The sequence below is a fragment of the Macaca thibetana genome, chromosome 3 (genome assembly GCF_024542745.1).
Source record: "Macaca thibetana thibetana isolate TM-01 chromosome 3, ASM2454274v1, whole genome shotgun sequence".
Lineage (NCBI taxonomy): Eukaryota > Metazoa > Chordata > Mammalia > Primates > Cercopithecidae > Macaca > Macaca thibetana.
In genome coordinates this window covers 179688457-179708722 of record NC_065580.1, presented here as the reverse complement: position 1 = coordinate 179708722, position 20266 = coordinate 179688457, and the positions used below count along the sequence as shown (strand labels likewise).

The window sequence follows — 20266 nt, the reverse complement described above, 5'->3', positions numbered from 1 at the left end:
TTTGAGATGGAGTCTCGCTCCATTGCCCTCTCCATCGCCCAGGCTGGAGTGCAGAGACGCAGTCATGGCTCATTGCAGCCTCAGCTTCCCGGGCTCAAGTGAGCCTCCTATTCAGCCTTCCTAGTAGCTGGGACCACAGGCATGCACTACCACCCCTGGCTAATGTTTTGATCTTTTGTAAATATGAGCTCTCACTGTGATCTGCCCTGCTTAGATCTACCACGCCTGGCTAATTGTTTTATTTTTTGTAGATATGAATTCTCACTATGTTGCCCAGGTTGGTCTTGAACTCCTGGACTCAAGTGATCTTTCCTCCTCAGTGCCTCCCAAAGTGCTGGGATTGTTACAGGGGTGAGCCATATTATTGTGTTTTTATAGTAAGTCTTCTAATTTCCGTGATTCGAATTCAGCATTCACATTCAGAATGTGTTCTCTCTTTAAAATAGTAACCCTTATGACATGCTTTGACATTTTTCACAAAGCTCAATATTAAAAAATTCTTCATAGCATTGGGTATTAAGGTCATATCCCCTTTCCGAGCAACCAGACAAGCATGTAAGACTTCGGAATATAAATTTAAATTCCTCTTACTGTCTGGGCACGTTGGCTTACACCTGTAATCCCAGCACTTTGATAGCCCCAGGCGGGTGGATTGCCTGAGCTTGGGAGTTCAAGACCAGCCTGAATAACACAGTGAGACCCCATGTCTACAATAAAATACAAAAAGTAGTGGGGCATGGTGGCGTGCATCTGTAGTCCCAGCTACTCGAGAGGCTAAGGTAGGAGGATGGCTTGAGCCCAGGAGGTGGAGGCTGCAGTGAGCCAAGATTGTGCGACTGCACTCCAGCCTGGGCGACAGAGCCAGACTCTGTCTCCAAAAAAAAAAAAAAAAAAAATCTCCTGTTTTTGTTTGTAAAACTTCATTTTTTTGTTAGTTTCTTTGGAATAGTACTAGATATTTTGAAAAGAATCATGTATCGGTGTGTAATTTTTTCTCCTTTATTTTGTCCTAGAGAGAGCTGAAAGATAACACAACTCTTTCGTCTGTAGAATGAAGAATCTGTAGTAGTGATTTTAGCATATCCATAATAAAAGTTTTTCTTAACATACTTCTTTTATGTTAACAACTATATATAAAGTAGTGTCAATGTTAGTTTCTTATCAGATTTGCGAACATTTCTCATTAAAAAATAAGTATCCTGTCTTTCCTTCCAGCAGTTTGTGACCAGGCTTGCTCGATTCCCTCTGAGCTGTTTCTCCCATCTAGGCTTCATTGTTCAGTTACTTTGCTTCCCTGGATGCACAGTCACCCCAGGGCTCCCTTCTCATGCCTTATGGCCCTCTCTCCCATCGCTGTTCTGCTTTCAGATAGCTTCTTCATTTCACTTTCCACCTACTCTGAGCTCCCTCCTTCTATTTGTCCAACGCTGGACGGGAGAAGGCTGAATGAGTCCTGGGACACACCCTCCCGAGAGGAAGCACTGACACTTGGTTAAGTTAGTATGTGCTTCAGAATAGGGACATGTAAATACCTAGAGGAAAGGTATAAAACAGGGGAGGAAGCAATTAACACTGCCTATGGGGATCAGGGGAACTTCCGAGATGAGCTGACAAGTAAAATGTTTTTTTTTTTTTTCTTTTTGAGACAGAGTCTTACTCTGTCTCCTAGGTCGAAGTGCAATGGTGTGATCTCAGCTCACTGCAATCTCAGCCTCCCTGGTTCAAGCAATTCTCCTGCCTCAGCCTCCCAAGTAGCGGGGACTACAGGCGCTCACCACCACACCCAGCTAATTTTTGTATTTTTGGTAGAGACGGGATTTTCACCGTGTTAGCCAGGCTGGTCTCAAACTCTTTTTTTTTTTTTCTTTTTTTTTGAGACGGAGTCTCACTCTGTCGCCCAGGCTGGAGTGCAGTGGCGCCATCTCTGCTCACTGCAAGCTCCGCCTCCCAGGTTCCCGCCATTCTCCTGCCTCAGCATCCCCAGTAGCTGGGACTACAGGCGTCCGCCACCACGCCTGGCTAATTTTTTGTATTTTCGGTAGAGACGGGGTTTCACCATGTTAGCCAGGATGGTCTCGATCTCCTGACCTCGTGATCCGCCCACCTCAGCCTCCCAAAGTGCTGGGATTACAAGCATGAGCCACTGTGCCCAGCCTCAAACTCTTGACCTCAAATGATCCTCCCGCCTCAGCCTCCCAGAGTGCTGGGATTACAGGTGTGAGCCACCGTGCCCAGCCTAAAATGTATTTTGATAAATGGGTAGAGGTGCTCTCTGGGGAGAAGGTGGAGCAAGAGAGAAAAGGGACTTTTACACAGAGAAGGAAGAAGCATACACCGACAGTGTCCCACACATGTAGACTTATCTGTCTTTTTCCCCTTAGTGCCTCCTCTGATTTGTTGGTTTTATTATTGGTCCCAGACCAAAACAGTTTCACTGTTGTGGTTAATTTTGTTGTCAGTTTTTTTCACTATTTTGAAATGTACCATCATTCATTCCTAATGTAATTTCCCTTCTCCTGTATAAAGGTTCTTGTGCCTGTGAACATTGTTTTGCCTGCCGCTTCCCTCAGAGATCCCAAAATTGTCACCTGCTTACCTCCAGGCATCCAGACCTGCCTGATCGCTGTTTTATTGTTGCAACAGGTGCTTTGTTGACTGCTTAGGTGTCAAGACAGATTATGCAGTTATGCAGTTGCCTAACTCAAAATGCATAGCTTCTCTCTGTCACTGCTTGAATTCTACAGTGAGTCATGATCTTTAAAATCCCTGTGCATATGCCATCACTGATCAGGCTTTACATCTAGTCTCTTTCTGGGATAGGTTAAAAACACAGAAAATATGTTTCAAAGTGTTCCTTTTGTTTCCTCAGTGATAGAAAAAAAAAAACAAACCTTCATTCAACACGTTTGTTGAATGCCACGTGCCCGAAATTTTGCTCTGCTAAAGAAAACCAGTGATAATCAAGAACAGTATGAGCTTTGCCACCAAAGTCAAATGTGACATAGTCCCTGGAGGCAGAGGGTGAGAGAAGTACACAGAGTAAAGCGCAATTTCAGTAAAGCGGGAGAAGTGCCTGTGATGAAAGCACTGTTAGTGCTAGGCCAAGGAGTAATTAATTGGAGGACATACTTTCTGGATGAAGGGGCTGAACTGAGACCATAGTAAACCTAAAAGGTGGGATGGAGCAGAAGAGGAGGTATCTTTTTTTTTTTTTTTTTTTTTTTAAGATGGAGTCTCACTCTGTCGCTCAGGCTGGAGTGCAGTGGCGCGATCTCGGCTCACTGCAACCTCCGCCTCCCGAGTTCAAGCGATTCTCCTGCCTCAGTCTCCTGAGTGGCTGGGACTACAGGCATGTGCCACCACACCTGGCTGATTTTTGTATTTTAGTAGAGATGGGATTTCATCGTGTTAGCCAGGATGGTCTTGATCTCCTGACCTTGTGATGTGCCTGCCTCGGCCTCCCACAGTGCTGGGATTACAGGTGTGAGCCACTGCGCCCGGCAAGAGGAGGTATCTTACGCTGTGCCCGTGCTGAGTGAGGCGAGATGATGATGGAGATGATGGTGGCTGTATTATACTGAGGGAGTGGGAAGCGGTAAGAAGCTAGAGGGCCTCTAGTCATAAAGGGCCTTGATTCAATGAGGAGCAACCAGAGACTGTCAGACATGTCGGTGACATCTTTTTTACAAAAGCAGTTATAGGCTGGATGCAGTGACTCATGCCTGTAATTCCAGCATTTTGGGAGGCCGAGGTGGGAGGCTTGCTTGGGCCCTGGAGTTCAAGACCAACTTGGGCAACATAACGAGACTGCATCTCCACTGGGAAAATAAAAATAAAATTAGTGGGCATGGTGGCACACACCTGTAGTCCCAGCTCCTTGGGAGGCTGAGGCAGGAGAGGATCCCTTGAGCCCAGGAGTTTGAGGCCACAGTGAGCCTTGATTGTGCCACAACACTTCAGCCTGGGCAACAGAGTGAGACCCTGTTTCAAAAAAATAGATAAATAGAAGCAATTATATAGAGAACACTCTGGGTGAAGGATGGAGAATGAGTTAGATTGAGAAAGTGTGGATGCAGGGAAGCCAGTTAGCAGGTTACATCCAGGCCACATGAAAGATAATAGTGGCCTGGATATAGGTAAAAATGGTTGATTTGGAATATATTAAAGAGGCAGAATTAACAGGACATAGTATGCTTTGAATGAGTGAACGTTGATACCCTGCTGCCTTTCATTTTATCTCCAGGTTTGTGCAAATGATTGGTGATGCAGCTGTTTCTTGCATCTGTGATCTTATGCAGGGATTGATTGCCAGAAGGGATAGTGGTCGGTCTCCCACTGAGATAAGGAATTCGAAGGAGAAATTTAGCGTTGTGCTGGGGAAACAAACAGTTTGATCAAACATCATCTCAGCTTGCTGTCACTGGGACCCCTGCCCCCAAATCAAGTATGTGGGTTGGATTATAAAATTACCCCCATATTTTCTTGTGTTTTAAGAAGTCTTCCAGCTCAGCTTTAAAACTATTGCTGGTTTGTGCTTTCCGTATTTTAGGTTCTCAGGGGATCTACAAGGATATCCCTATTACCTAAACAGACTTCTTGCTGCTTTTGAATTTTCTTGTCTCATATCCTCATTTTTCTTATTTCAGTGCCTTTATGATCTTTCACTTCCCTCTTCTCCTTCCACATTAGTCTGGATTAAGTAACTGGTGTTATTCAACATTTACTTGGATTTTGCATAAGAAGCAGTTCTTTGATGTCATTGTCTGTAATGCCTGTTCCACAGGTTTTGTAAGGATCAAATGAAATAATTAAAGCCCTTTGCATAATGCTTGACTTACAGATAAGCAATAAATTTAAATTCCTGTGCACTTCTAAATATTAATGTACATAATTTTTTTTTTCTCCTAAGAAGGACCATCCAAGCAGTTCCCTCGTGTCTTTGTTGGCTGTGGATTGAAAAATACATTTTTCCATCATTTTGTGAATTCCCAGTATGTTTAAATCTTCTTGAGAATTTCTGCTGAATTCATTAACTTCATGTTCAGTTGAACAGTATACCCTGTCCATGAGGAGAAACTTCACTGCTCTGTATGCAGTCTGTATTAGTCTGCTCAGGCTGCTATAACAAAATACCATAGACAAAACACCAATACAAAATACCATAGATGCCTTAAACAATAGAAACTTGGTTTTTCACAGTTCTGGAGTCTGGACAGTCCAAGATTAAGGTGCCAGCAAGTCTGATTTCTGGTGAGAGCCCTCTTCCTGGCTGGTAGACAGCTGCCCTCTCCCTCTGTCCTCACGTGCCAGAGAGAGTGCTCCTGTGTTTCCTTCTCTTACACGGGTGTCAGTTCCATCTGTTCTGGGCTCCACGCTATGGCCTCATTTAATCTTAATCACTTCCTTAAAAGCCCTACCTCTAATACAGTCACATAGGAGGTTAGGGAATCAACATATGAATTTTGGGGGGGGACATGATTTACTCTACCACTGTCCCCCAAAACTATTTTTATTCTATTAATATATTTATTAGTATACTTTATTATATGTTTAATGTTATGTTCCTTTTGAAAGACCTAATTTTGATTCAATGATTGTATTTGCTGTTGGGTGAATGGAACCAAACCTGAAGGTGACAATATTTAGTCATACTTCTGTTTATACGAGTGGAAGTCAGCGTTACTCCCCAGAAGCCAAATTTTAGTAGCATCTTTGTGCTGGAGGGGACTGGTTCTACCTGATCTACTTGTCCTGGCTCTTTGTCTGAGGTAGATGAGCTTGAATCTCTTACTCTGATTTTCCTGCCTGTTGGCCATTTAGGTTGTTTTCAGGTGTTTTTCTGTTTCAGAGTGCATCAGTGAATAATATCCTTGTACATATGAGCTGTTCAGTTATGAGAGTTCAGCTGCAGTTCCTAAAAGTGGGTTAGCACACTGACATTTCACACGTCTTCTGTGTTGACAGTAGGTTGTACTGATTTGCTTTCCGTGTTGCCAGTTTCTAACACTTTTGCCAACATTGGCTTTATTGATTTTTTTTATCACCATCAATTTTATATTTGAAATGTTACATTATTCTAATTTATATTTATCTAATTGTAAATATGGTTGTGTGCTCTCTTATTAGTCTTTGTTAAAAATAGACTTTATTTTGTACAGCAGTTTTAGATTTATAGCAAAATCGTGCAGAAAGTACAGAGCTCCCTTATACTCCCTTCCCCCACATACCACAGTCTCCCTCGCTTGTCAACACGTCTCCCACCGGAGTGGACCTTTGTTAGAATTGATGAACTGTATTGACATAACATTATCACGTAGAGTCCATAGTTTACCTCAGGGTTCACTCTTGGTTCTGTACATTCCATGGTTTTGGACAAATGTAAGACATGTAGCCCCCATTACAGTATTACACAGAAGCATTTCCCTGCCCTAAAAATCCTGTGTTCCACCTATTCTCCTCTTCCCTCTTTCCCCTGCATCTATTAATTTTTTTTTTTAACTGTCTCTGTAGTTTTGCCTTTTCCAGAATGTCATATAGTTGTAATCATACAGTGTGTAGCCTTTTGAGAGTGGCTTTTTTCACTTCGTAATACGTATTTGTGTTTAAGTCTACTCCATGTCTTTTCATGGCTAGAGTATGCATTTTTGACTTGGTATGCGATACTACAGAAGTAATACTATGTTCTTTTCTAATCAGGAGGTACATAATGTCCATTTGTTCTCGTGAAGGTAACTTTGATCATTTGATTAAGGTGGTGTCTACCAAATTTCTTCACTGTAAAGTTACTACTTTTCCCTCTGTAATTAAGGTGTTTTGTGGGAAGATACTTTGACATTATGTAACAAATGCTGTTTCTCATCATACCTTTCAGTACCAATTTTCAGTATTTTGCCTGAAACAATTATGACTCTGTTTTTCCCAAATGGTGATTTTCTAACAAGATTTTTATTCTAGTTAAATTGTTGTCTTGTTCCATAGCTGTTGTGCTTTTCTCTTCTACTTTTCTGTAAGGCTTTCCTCACTCAAAACATTATTAAAAATTCTCATGTTTACTTCTCTTTTTAAAAAACGAATGATAACATTTCAGGAGCATTTTCTAATGTTTATTATTTTGAGATTGCCAGAAGGAAAAGATCACTGAAGACCATCTAGGTTAACAAACAGCTTAAATTTGAAAAAGCAAATGAAAAAAACCAACGCATGTTATCAGTTCATAACATTACCTCCGTTCTAGAAGAATAGCTTCGTACATTATTTCCAGTTTGCTTCCAATCTTATGGTGGAAACAGGTCTTCTAAGGCCTTAGTAGGAGGTGACATCAAGGGCTAAAAAAATACTCTTTGATAAACTCATATCCCTTTGATGCTCAGATATAAATCAGATTGTGCAGAAGAGAAGCTCTAAAGATCCGAGTGATTTAGAAACTGGAGATAAGAAAAGCAAGCAGAAAACTGGGAAATGTTATTTCAGTCACTACCAATATGGGATGTGGTTCAGTCTGTTTATTTATGTACTATGATCTGGTGCTGTGCACTTATTAACTAGACTGCAAATACTTGCAGCTGAATAATGTGCTCCATATTTTATCACATCCTGATTATAAATTTGAATACAATTGTAAGAAGATTTGATATTTGATTTACCTTTTAAACCGTGTTTGAACCTGCAAGTAGTTTGCAAGTTAAATTATTAATCTACTTGCTGCATAAATAAAATTGGGCAGTACTAGGAAAGATGCCCAGGCCCGCTGCGTGAGACCAAGTGTCTGTCTTTTGTCTTCTATCATTTGTGTCTGTTGCATACTTCAGCACTTGAAAAACTATGCCTCTGTAAAAAGAGGCCCTTCAGTGTTGCTAGGAGACCCAGGAACTGTTTTATATGATCTCAAGATTTTAATTCGTTTCTAGTGCAACACAATGAACAGGAATTGAAGGCTTTAACCATTTTTTGGAAAAAAACACTAACAGTCATTAAAAAATCATTTAAAAATATCGTAAACAGCATACGCATTTTTAAAAATCTCAGAATAAAGCAGAAACGGACAGTCGTCTTCCTTAAAATCTGAATTCTCAAAAGCAATTGCTGTTAACAATTTGGCATATATCTTTTCAGATTATTTTGTTACACATATATGACTATTTTAAGGCAGTTTTGTTTGTTTGTTTGTTTGTTTTTTGTTTTTTGTTTTGAGACGGAGTCTCGCTCTGTGGCCCAGGCTGGAGTGTAGTGGCGCAATCTCAGCTCACTGCCAGCTCCGCCTCCCGGGTTCATGCCACTCTCCTGCCTCAGCCTCCGGAGTAGCTGGGAGTACAGCCGCCCACCACCACGCCCGGCTAATTTTTTTGTATTTTCAGTAGAGACGGGGGGCGTTTCACCGTGTTAGCCAGGATGGTCTTGGTCTCCTGACCTCATAATCCACCCGCCTCGGCCTCCCAAAGTGTTGGAATTATAGGGGTGAGCCACCGCGCCCAGCCAGCAATTTTTTAAAATTAATTTTTATGTAGCACACAAGAAACAAAGATAATATGAAAACGAAGTTGTATTTTATTTTGATCACTTTGTGTAGTGTAAGTACTGAGAGCATGAATTTGGGGGATTTCAGCTTTTACAAATTTAGGTGTCTAATTGAAGTTATTTAACATTTTTATTTGATTTCTACAAAATGAAAACTAAAAACACAATAACCAGGAAGTTTTTATTGTTATTGATAGGAATTTTTCATTCTCACTTATATATTCTTAGCTCCGTATTTGAACTATTTCTTGATTCATTTTGGAATGACATTTTTATTTTTAATTGTACTTAGATTATTCTTATATTGTTTGATGCATGAAGTGTTAGTAACCAAACTAAATTTCTAAAATTGATCAAATTTATAATGCACTCATTAATTCTTTTTTTTTTTTTTTGAGACGGAGTCTCGCTCTGTCGCCCAGGCTGGAGTGCAGTGGCCAGATCTCGGCTCACTGCAAGCTCCGCCTCCCGGGTTCACGCCTTTCTCCTGCCTCAGCCTCCCAAGTAGCTGGGACTATAGGCACCGCCACCTCGCCCGGCTAATTTTTTTGTATTTTTAGTAGAGATGAGGTTTCACCGTGTTAGCCAGGATGGTCTCGATCTGCCGACCTTGTGATCCGCCCGTCTCGGCCTCCCAAAGTGCTGGGATTACAGGCGTGAGCCACCACGTCCGGCCTAATTCTTTTCTACTGTGTGCAAAGAACTACAGCACGAGATAGAGGTAGCTGCAATTCCTTTCAGCCCTAATAGAGCTAGTAATTTAGTAGTAAATCAGGGCATGCATCTTAAAAGGTTGTAAAAATACAAGGTAGTATGGGAAGAAGATAAGTTTATCAACATCTAGAAAGATGTGACAGGCCAGTTACAGTGGCTCAAGCCTGTAATCCCAGCACTTTGGAAGGCCAAGGCAGGAGGATTACTTGAGCCTCAGGAGTTAGAGACCAGCCTGGGTAACATAGTGAGACTCCATCTCTTAAAAAAATAGAAAAGAGAAGATGTGACACAACTCTGGATGCCATCTACATCAGTTTCACCGTAAAATTTATAGAGAAAAAAAATTCCACGGCAACATATGCTAAGTGCCGAGTAAGTGATACAGATGGTAGAAAGTAAAGTACAATCAGCATTCATAGAGAAAGAAAGAAAAATAATTGTAGGGTGGAGAGGTAGAAATGCCTTAGTGAATGAGATAGGAATGGAATGGAGTTTATTAGAAATAATAGAGTGTTTTTAGGTTAAATATTTAGGAGAAACACTTGAGATTAGATACATAAATACCAAATCATATCATTTTCAATAGAAACATGGGCATGAAATGGAGGCCAGAGTAGTTGGACTTCTGGGCTGCATCAGTGGGTTTGGATGATGTCTGATCAATATTTGCTGTATAACAAAACAACTCAAACTCTAGAGCCTTAAAACAAAGATCATCTATTCATTTCCTGTGGGTTGCTAGTTAGACTAGGCTAAGATGGAAAATTACGGGCTCAACTGTGGGGCTGCAGAGAGCTGGTCTGGACTAGGGCTGAGTGTTCTAGGGTTGGCCAGACACCTCCGTTGCCCCCTCTGTGGATTGTTCACACAGTGGCTGGTGACCAAGGAGGCAAGAGTGGGTGCAGCAAGGGTTTTTGAGGCCTAACCTTGGAACTACACAGGTCATTCCTGGCACATGCTGTTGGTCAAAGCTGGGCCGGCCTCAGGTTTAAGGGAGCAGGTGCAGATAATTTGTATCCCAATTTAAATTTATTTCAGGAGTACGTTTACATGTGATTGAAAGCTTACAATGGTGCCTAAATGTAAATGGTGTTGAATGTAACCAGGATTTTCTTTAGTTCTCAATCTATTGGATTTGACTTTATTAAAATTTTATTAGAACTGATAGTTTGTGTATATTAAGCTTATTTTAGGACTAATGGAAAGAATCATGCATTGACTAATAACATAACTTCATTTTGGTTTGTTCTATCAAAATTTATTTGAAAAACATCACTGTGGAAATTGGGACTTTGGATTGATTTACTCCGAATTTTGCTCTAATGTGTTAATTTTTTTTGGTGGGAGCAGGGGAAAAGGGAGAGGAAAAGAGAGGCAGGCCCCGTGCACCATACTGTATCTTAGTGCTTAGGGCCTCTTCCAGGTCATCGTCCCGCTCTGAAGGTTGTCAGAGTCAGGTGACATAGGTCCAAATATAGTTGCTCTTCAGTGGAAAGTAGTGAAACTTACGGTTATGCATACTTTAGATGTTTGAATTTATACTTAAGAAGATGTTGGGTAATCGCAAGGAAACCATAGATGTGACAAGCTAGTGCTGTGCATACTTTTACAGTGTGAATAGGAAGAAAAGTTTTATGTGATTGTTCACTTACAGACTAAATTTGCATTTAATTTTTTAATTTTTTGAGATGGAATCTTGCTTTGTCACCCAGGCTGGAGGACAGTGGCATGATCTGGGCTCACTGCATCCTCCGCCTCCCCAGTTCGAGCGATCCTCCTGCCTCAGCCTCCTCCATAGCTGGGATTACAGGTGCACACCACCACACCCAGCTAGGCTAATTTTTGTATTTTTGGTAGAGATGGGGTTTCACCATGCTGGTGAAATTAAGTTATGTAATTTTAAGATGTCTTTTATAAAATACAATAAATGTGATTATTGGCTTTTTCAGAAGGGAAGTAAAGAGGGATGAACAGTAAGAAGTGTCTCAAAAATAATATGAGTCAACTATTTGGTAAATTTTTTTTTTTGAGACAGAGTTTTGCTCTTATTGCCCAGGCTGGAATGCAATGTCGCGATCTCGGCTCACTGCAACCTCCAAATCCCAGGTTCAAGCAGTTCTCCTGCCTCAGCCTCCCAAGTAGTTGGGATTACAGGCATATGCCACCATGCCCAGCCAATTTTGTATTTTTAGTAGAGATGGGGTTTCCCCTATGTTGGTCAGGCTGGTCTCGAACTCCTGACTTCAGATGATCCGCCTACCTTGGCCTCCCAAAGTGCTGGAATTACAGGTGTGAGCCAGCGTGACTAACCGTAGGTTTTTAAAAGATATGTAAATTGACAGTGTTCCCTTTCTTTTTGAATTATTCTCATCAAAACTTATTGCTTAGAAATATTTTTAAGCATTCAATAGAAGGTTATAGAATGAAATCTAATAAAAATTTAAAGAAGCCTTGGCAGAAACTGTGTCATGGTTGATTAGCGCATATACCCTGCTGAGAGTGACTTAGTTCCCAGTGTGTTTGTGGTGAGCATGAATTAATGTAGCCTTGAATTTGTATGACATGACTGACCATATTAGTCCATTCTCACATCGCTAAAAAGAAATACCCAAAACTGGGTGATTTATAAAGAAAAGAGGTTTAATTGGCTCTGCAGGCTGTACAGAAAGCATGGCTGGGGAGGCCTCAGGCAACTTACAATCATGGCAGAAGGCGAAGGGGAGGCGGGCACGTCTTACGTGGCCAGAGCAGAGAAGGGGGAGGTGCTACACACTTTTAAACCACCAGGTCTCCTGAGAACTCACTATCAGGAGAACAGCAAGGGGGAATTCCGTCCTCATGATCCAGTCACCTCCCACCAGGCCTCTCTTCCAACGTCGGGGATTACAATTCAACATGAGATTTGGGCGGGGTCACAAATCCAAACTATATCACTCACCTTTCAGAGAGTCTAGAGAAATTAGTTTTAAACATCTGCTTCCATATGGAAGCCCTCTACCAGTAGAAACTTATATAATGTCAGGAAGTTCACAGTGTTCTTTAAGGGAACTGTATCAAATAAGATGATACTACTTACGTCATTCTACTTTTACAAAGGCACAAATTAAAAACTGCCGGTCTCTTGAGTTTGGACTCCATTCCTTGGGACCCAAACCCTGTCCTGTATCCCTCGCATCAATGTGTTGCTTCTGAATGGCTGCAGGGCACTGTATGGGCTGTCAGCATAATAGCAAATGCTTAGTCCCGTGTACATTTCTTTCTCTAGGTTTCACTAGAAGTTTGAGTATCACTACTCCTGAACAGATGATTGAAAAAGCCAAAGGGGAAACTGCCTATCTGCCATGCAAATTTACGCTTAGTCCCGAAGACCAGGGACCGCTGGACATCGAGTGGCTGATATCACCAGCTGATAATCAGAAGGTGGATCAAGTGGTAAGTTTGATATGTCCTTGCTCACTTAGCAGCTGTCTGTGCAACTATCTGATGTATCCATCATCTTGCCAGTCACATGGATGGGCTGCAGGGAGCTAGGAAGGAAGCCCCCTACTTCTCAGGCTTTGTGGTCTGGGTGAGGAAGGTAGTTGCTCTGGTGGAAATTGAGGACACATACGTAGTGGAGGGAAATGGATGATGAGTGACATAAGGTTACAGAGGAGGAAAAGGTTGCTGGAGTTCTTAGAGATTCTTCAGGGAAAAAGGAACTTTTGAAAGTTCTGACAATCTGGATTTGAGGCAGGGAATAGCAGAGGTCTAGATGGAGCAGGCGTGATGTTGAGACAGGAGTGTGTGTCGTGTTAGGAGATGGCACATAACTGTGCTTTGTTGTTAAACGTTAGAATTGAAACTTTTAAGTTTCACCCAAGGATTCTGTCAGCAGTAGAAGGGTCATTAGCTATGGTGTAGCAACTACATAGTGTGACAATCTATTTTCCTTATTTTTTCAAGTTAAATATCCTGTCCAATGAATTTCTTAAAAAACAAAAGTCTTTTTAAATTACTTTTTTTTACTTTGACTTTAACACTTCCCAGTGTAAAAATGAAGTCTCAGAGCAAAAAACAATCTATAAAATATTTAGTCTTAAATTTAAAAAATATCAAAGCATTGTTTTAGTATTTTTTTTCAAATCAAAGTAATAGTCTAATGTAGAAAGCTTGGAAAGCCAAAAATCGCACAGAGGAGGAACGAGGAACATGTTGCCTGATAATCTCATCTCCAAATATATGTCATGTTTTACCTTTTCTCTCTCTTTTTTTTTTTTTTTTTTTTTTTTTTGCGATGGAGTCTCACTGTCTCCCAGGCCGGAGGGCAGTGGCACGATCTCGGCTCACTGCAAGCACCACCTCCCAGGTTCATGCCATTCTGCTGCCTCAGCCTCCCGAGTAGCTGGGGCTACAGGCGCCCGCCACCTCGCCCGGCTAATTTTTTGTATTTTTAGTAGAGACGGGGTTCACCGTGTTAGCCAGGATGGTCTCGATCTCCTGACCTCGTGATCTGCCTCCCAAAGTGCTGGGATTACAGGCATGAGCCACCGCGCCTGGCCTATGTTTTACCTTTTCAGTGGTTCCAGAATACTTTACTTAGAATGTTGCATATTGGCTTTGACACATTTAATTTTTTAAAAAGTTAATAAATTATATTAGATCAGGGAGAGGAAAATAAGTCCAAATATTTAGGTAAACATAGTAATATATATATTTGGAAGAGAAATTTTGTTTTACTCATTTGTTGATGTGAAAGAAGGGGATATTTAAAAGTTACAAGTAACATTCTTCCATTTAATGGCTGAATCAGTGCAGTTAGGTAATTAATATTTTTGGCAAATCCAGTCAGTTTGCCCTTGATGTTTATGTTCAGGAAATAATTAAGGTGCTTTCCCAAGTTGTGAGTGACTAGAGCCACCCCCTCCAAGGATGTAACCTCTGCCCTGATTCTGTTACCAGAACTTCTTTCTGTTTCCCTGAGCAAAATAAATTGGGCCTGACTCATTGTATCTACTCAGCCTCCTTACCCTGTTCCCTGTCACTCTTACCTCCCCGTTCTCTCCCTTCTCTCTCTCTGTGGGGTTGCTGGCACCTAGAGTACAGGCTCCATCTGAGGTCCTGCAGTTCCCCGTTCCTGTGACAGTGCAGTGCCTGTCCCCCTTTAGAGCCCAGGACTCTGATCCTGTGCTTAAGATAGGGGAAGCCTAGGATGCGTATGGAGAGCATGGGTCTTCAGTGCTGCTGCTGAGTGAAGCTTGTGACAAGGTGCATGTAGAGACCGAGAAGTGCTGTGCCCTGAGCCATTAGTGTGTCTGTTAATGGGATGAAGACTCCAAGTGTTCCATGCTGAGTGAGAGGCACGGCTTTGCCGTCTACAGGAGTTGTAAGAGAAATGTGAAACTGGGACTTGACTCTGAGTGACCATTTCTGGGTTAAAAACCTAGCTTCTAACCTAAAACACTGTCACATCAGACCAAAAGAAAGGTAGAAGGGTTAGGAAGAGATGGATGCGGAAGAGGATGCATACATAGAATTTAGGCTACATATGCTAACTGAGCCCCTATTTTAATATATTTCAGCTAGTAGACAGAATGGTTAAAAACTGGGAATTGGAGGACTGAGCTGGAGAAATTTGCATTCTTATTCCCTGTGTGATCTCTATAGTCAGCGGTTACTGTAAACTGCGTGCCTGGGCAGTGTTTTATATACTTTAATTGTATATACTTAAGCCGTAAAACAACATAGTAAGGTGAGAATTATTATATGTATGGCAAGGAGGAAACAGAGGCCCAGAGATTCTCATGCCCAGAGTCACATAGCTAGCAACAAATGCAGTTGGGATTTGAACCCAGGTCCCTCTGACTCTCACAGCTGCTCTGTTGCTCTGTTATCCTTTGTGCTGTCCCGTGCTGCCTCCCGTGTTTCATAAACCTGTTTCCTCGTGTGTAAAGTAGGAACAGATATACCTAGCATCTCAGGGTCATTATAAAAATTCAGCAAAATACTATATGCACAAGCATTCTGTAAGCTTGTAAATGATATTGAAATGATAATCATGTCCTGTGCCAAGTTAAATGGATCTGGTTTGCATCTTTGTTGTGCAAACGCTGATCAGTGAGAGCCACTGCTTTCCTCAGCCTAAATGTCAATGTGGACATTGCCATCATCCTTGCAGGGTTGTGAAGGGGAATCAGTGAAGACATGTAAAATTGCGTGGTAAATTTCCCATTCCTTAACTGATGTTTATAACATCATTTTCCGGGAAGACACTAAGCTAGCTTATAAAATAACCAACAGTGGGAATGCATCTTATTTCTCAAGCCCCCCTTAAAAGGCTACTAAGGTGTGTGTGGAGCTTAACGAGCTACTGGAAGTACAATAGATCGAACTCTACGACCTTTAGAGTTAGATTCCACAGGCAAATTATGATAAGCCTTTTAATCAAAGGAAATTAATCAAAGGAAGATAGAGTAGCCACATTTGTGGAGTCGTCAGTGTTGCTGTTGACAAGTGGATGTGTCAAGAAGATTGAGCAAATAAAGTAATGGCTTGTGTTTACAGAGTAAGTCAGCTGTGGACCCTTCAACTCTTTCTTTTATTTACTTAGCAGACTGGTATTGAGCACAACCTAGATGCAGACAGTTTGTATATAAATAAAAGATCTAGCCGGGCATGGTGGCTCATGCCTGTAGTCCCAGCACTTTGGGCGGCCAAGGCAGGCGTATCACAATGTCAGGAGTTCGAGACCAACCAGGCCAATGTGGTAAAACCCCGTCTCTACTGAAAATACAAAAGTTAGCAGGCGTGATGGTGGGCATTTGTAGTCCCAGCTCCTCGGGAGGCTGAGGCAGGAGAATCGCTTTAATCCAGGAAGTGGAGGTTGCAGTGAGCTGAGATCGTACCACTGCACTCCTGCCTGGGTGACAGAGCAAGACTCTGTCTCAAAAAAAAAAAAAGATCTTTGGTGGATTGGAGTGGGGTCAGTGTGGTTGGGAAGGAGATAATTCAGAAGAGAACCCAAGTTCCTCCACTCAAGAAGTTTCTGCAGAATAAACCTGGAAAACAGTATTCTTAGATGACATTTATTCTGATTATACTACCTATAATTAGCACTCAGGTAAAAGAGATTATTTGCAGGATACAGGTCATAGTTGTGTTTCCTGATTATTATTTGAGTTTTGGCATCACTGCTCTTTGGCCCATGGGTCTCATGACCAGAGTGAAGAGATTTCATTAGCAAAAAAGAAAAATTATAAAATGTGTTAAATTAATGTTAGAGATTGTTAGAGAATACTACTACAGTTCTCTTCCAAGAAAATATTACAAACACAGATTTTATTTTCCCTCTAAAGCATCCAGCCTTTAGTAGTTGCCTTCAAAGGCTGTAAGTGTGGTTCAGAAAACTCAGTGGATTCGGCAAGGGTCTTTGCTTTAGTTACAGAAGATTCATTCAAAGGACTTGTTAACCTGGGTACACATATCTTAAGAGGTTTATTTTATGATTTTATCTGTTAGAGTCTAGAACCCTCAAGTAACTCCAGCTTAGTATTAAGACCCAACTAAGTTATCTTTTTGTTAGATTCCACAGGCAAATTATGATAAGCCTTTTGTGGGGGCAGGGGGCAGTAGGTACTTGATTTTGTTACACTTGGTTGGCAAACTACTGCCTCAGAGGCAGTTGAAAAATAGAGTATGTAAGAATGAGCAGGCCAGGCACGGTGACTCACACCTATAATCATAGCACTTTGGGAAGCCGAGGTGGGTGGATCACTTGAGTCAATCACTTGACCAGCCTGGTCAACATGGTGAAATCCCATCTCTACTAAAAATACAAAAATTAGTTGGCTGTGGTGGCACGTGCCTGTATAGTCTCAGCTACTGGGGAGGCAGAGGTGAGAGAATTGCTTGAACCCAGGAGGTGGAGGGAGCCGAGATCGCACCATTGCACTCCAGCCTGGGCCACAGACTCAGACTCCATCTCAAAAGGGGAAAAAAAAAACAAACCAATGAGCACATCTGTGTTCTTGCCCGATCGTACTAAACTGCTGTCTAGGACAGTGGAGGGCTTTGCTATTTTATCATGTTGGGTCTTGGTTTCCAGGTTAAAAACGGAAGTCTGGGACTATACCCAAGGATCACGTTGATTCCATATTCTCGTTCTGTGGTTTGGATAGTTTTAGGTTTCCCCATAATATTGTGTTCTTTTTCTCTTTTTCTGCTGGGGGGGAGGGGTTCTGTAGCAGCAGGTGTATCCAGGGCTTCTTTAAGAGACAGTTTTTTTTGTTGTGTGTTTGATTTTCTGCCTGTCTAATTTTGGCTTTCTTTTAGATTATTTTATATTCTGGAGACAAAATTTATGATGACTACTATCCAGATCTGAAAGGACGAGTACATTTTACGAGTAATGATCTCAAATCTGGTGATGCATCCATAAATGTAACGAATTTACAGCTGTCAGATATTGGCACGTACCAGTGCAAAGTGAAAAAAGCTCCTGGTGTTGCAAATAAGAAGATTCAGCTGGTAGTTCTTGGTAAGTTATTTTTATTTGCGTTAATGGGTTACTGAGTAAGAGGATGATTAGTCATAGTACCGTAGTAGCAGCATTTGTAGAAGACAAAGCTTAATTTTTTAGAATAACAATTTTAAACACTTGACGTTCTTCTGTGTTGGATAGCGTCAAGTATAAAACTAGCTTTTGGATTTGGATAGGAAAAGAAAGAAGTGATCAACTTTGTGAAATTCATAAGAGTTTGAAAATAAGTGAGGAGTACTGTGGTATGGAGGAGGAACCCTAAGCCAGGAGTTAGGAGATCTCGGGTTTCTGCCTTGTCCTCAGAATTTGCCCTGAGAATTACGTAGAACCATGTTTCTATGATGAATAATTTAAGCATTTAGAATGGAGGTGAAGAAATATGGAAGAAGGAATACTGAATTCAAGTAAGGCCATTAGACCACATAGTTATTTAAGCTTCTTGGGATCTCTGTTTTTCATCATTAAAGTGAAGAGCTGAGACATTCACTGTGATACCTTATAGCCCTCTCTGTAATAGTTAAGAGGGAGATAGTGTAAACTGCTTTGTAAGCTGTCAAAGACTACAGAGTTTATTATCCTTCTCTAGATTCTGTGATAATGTCTACAAGCACTCTTAATCCCTTCAAATTGAGAAACTGAAAGATGATAGTTCATAAATATACTTCTAAAACCATATCGTGATAAGCTTTACACAAAATGTACAGTGGCTACCATGTAGAAAAACATAGCTGTCTAGCTTTCTATTTTATGACAGTAAATTCCCCTGTTCTCATGTTTTAGGGGACACTTGGGGGTTGACTTTCATAGGAAAAGCTGATTGCTAGAATTGTCTAGCATGACTGGAAATAACTGATCAGGGCAGGCCACCCACATCAACATTTACCTCATTCCTTCTGTTTAGAGAACTGATTAGGGCTAGGGTAGAATATTCTGAAGAATACTCTTTATTTTTATTTTATTTTATTTGAGATGGAGTCTTGCTCTGTTGCCCAGGCTAGAGTGCAGTGGCACAATCTCTGCTCACTACAGCCTCTGCTTCCCGGGTTCAAGTGATTCTCCTGCCTCAGCCACCTAGGTATCTGGGATTACAGGCATGCACCACCATGCCTGGCTAATTCTTATATTTTTAGTAGAGACAGGGTTTCACCATGTTGGCCAGGCTGGTCTCAAACTCCTGACCTCAGGTGAACCACCGGCCTCGGCCACCTAGAGTGCTGAGATTACAAGAATACTCTTTAGAAGAGCAATGTTCGAGATGACTTGGGCACCCAACACTTAACCACTCCTCCTACAAGTAGACCCAGCGCTTAACTCTTACTGCTAGAGACTAGGAACACGAGTGGGGCTTTTTGTGTACCTTCATGGCAAATTCATGGGTTATCTTGGTAGATAGGGTTTGCTGGCAGCATCATTGAATGGGGACCTGAAGGGGTCCTGGTGAAATGCATCATTCTGAATCGCACTAGCTAAAAATGTTTCTTGTGGTGTAAAAGTAAGTCAATCTGAAAAAGGAACCAGGATAAAGGAATATGGTAATGTTGGAAATTTGAATGTTCTGTGTCTTCATTGAGTTAACATGGAGTAACTTTTCTTTTTCGTAAATGTGTAAGCAAGTGAAAGATGAACACCTGGTCTGAATTCTTATCACAGACCCAGGAATTCCTGAGATCATAGCCCCGACTATACTTTCTTCCAACACTGCTCTCTAGGAAGTATTGAGTTGGAAAATGTATACGGAATATTAAGGGGTTCATGATATATGAAGCAGAAGATGTTTGATTATCAGAATGATTTATTGTGAAACCCCTATATGCTGGGACAGGTACACTGGGATAATGGGGTTGGCACATATTCCCAGAAGAGTTGTGGACAAGCGTGTGTGTGTGTTTGTGTATTGTCTGGATCCTGTGGGACCAGATTCAGGGTCACATTTGCAGTTCTCAGCTGAAGAGACCATTACAGCATGCAGCAGAACATTTCCCAAAAGGAACCTGAGTTGGGTGGCAGGGATGGCCCATAATGTGGTCTCAGTTCACTCATGGCAGGATCTGTGACTGCCCAGCCGTAGGAGTGGCCTTTTTATATTGAACTTTGAACCCCAGCGTGTCCTAAGAATGGGAAAGTGGGAAGCACTGACATAGTTCACCCTGAGTTACTCCTCAGGAGAATTTCTTAGCCCAGTGAGCCTTGGATTCAAACCAGGGAGGGAAGGAGGGGATAAACTGGGGATGAGAGGAGAAAGCAGGGAAGTGATTGTCGAAGAGAAGTAGGGATGGCTGGTACTCTGATCTGGACAAGATTGTGTCGGAGCCAGATAATTTCTTGTAGCTCTTTCTTCCGTGTTTTTAGATGAGTCATGACTGCTGCTGGGAGAAACCACCAGAATTATATTCTCTTGAAGGTAAAAATTGGATTGAAGCTTATCTGTTAGTTTTGCCTGGAAATTCTGCCTGGATTATCTGGGGCGAAAGATAAGATGAAGTGCCCTCTAGTGACCCAACTAAGTGGTGGTCCCTGGAG

General features: G+C 41.6%; 1 protein-coding gene across 3 annotated transcripts in view; it reads left to right on the top strand.

Moving 5' to 3' along the window:
• CXADR (CXADR Ig-like cell adhesion molecule) overlaps nt 1-20266 on the top strand; it is a 105289-nt gene that overhangs the window by 20276 nt on the left and 64747 nt on the right. For all 3 annotated transcript variants that reach the window (XM_050782175.1, XM_050782176.1, XM_050782174.1), the window contains exons 2-3: nt 12494-12660; nt 17539-17743. In XM_050782175.1, the coding sequence (XP_050638132.1) occupies nt 12494-12660; nt 17539-17743 (372 nt within the window). The remainder of the gene's footprint in view (nt 1-12493; nt 12661-17538; nt 17744-20266) is intronic.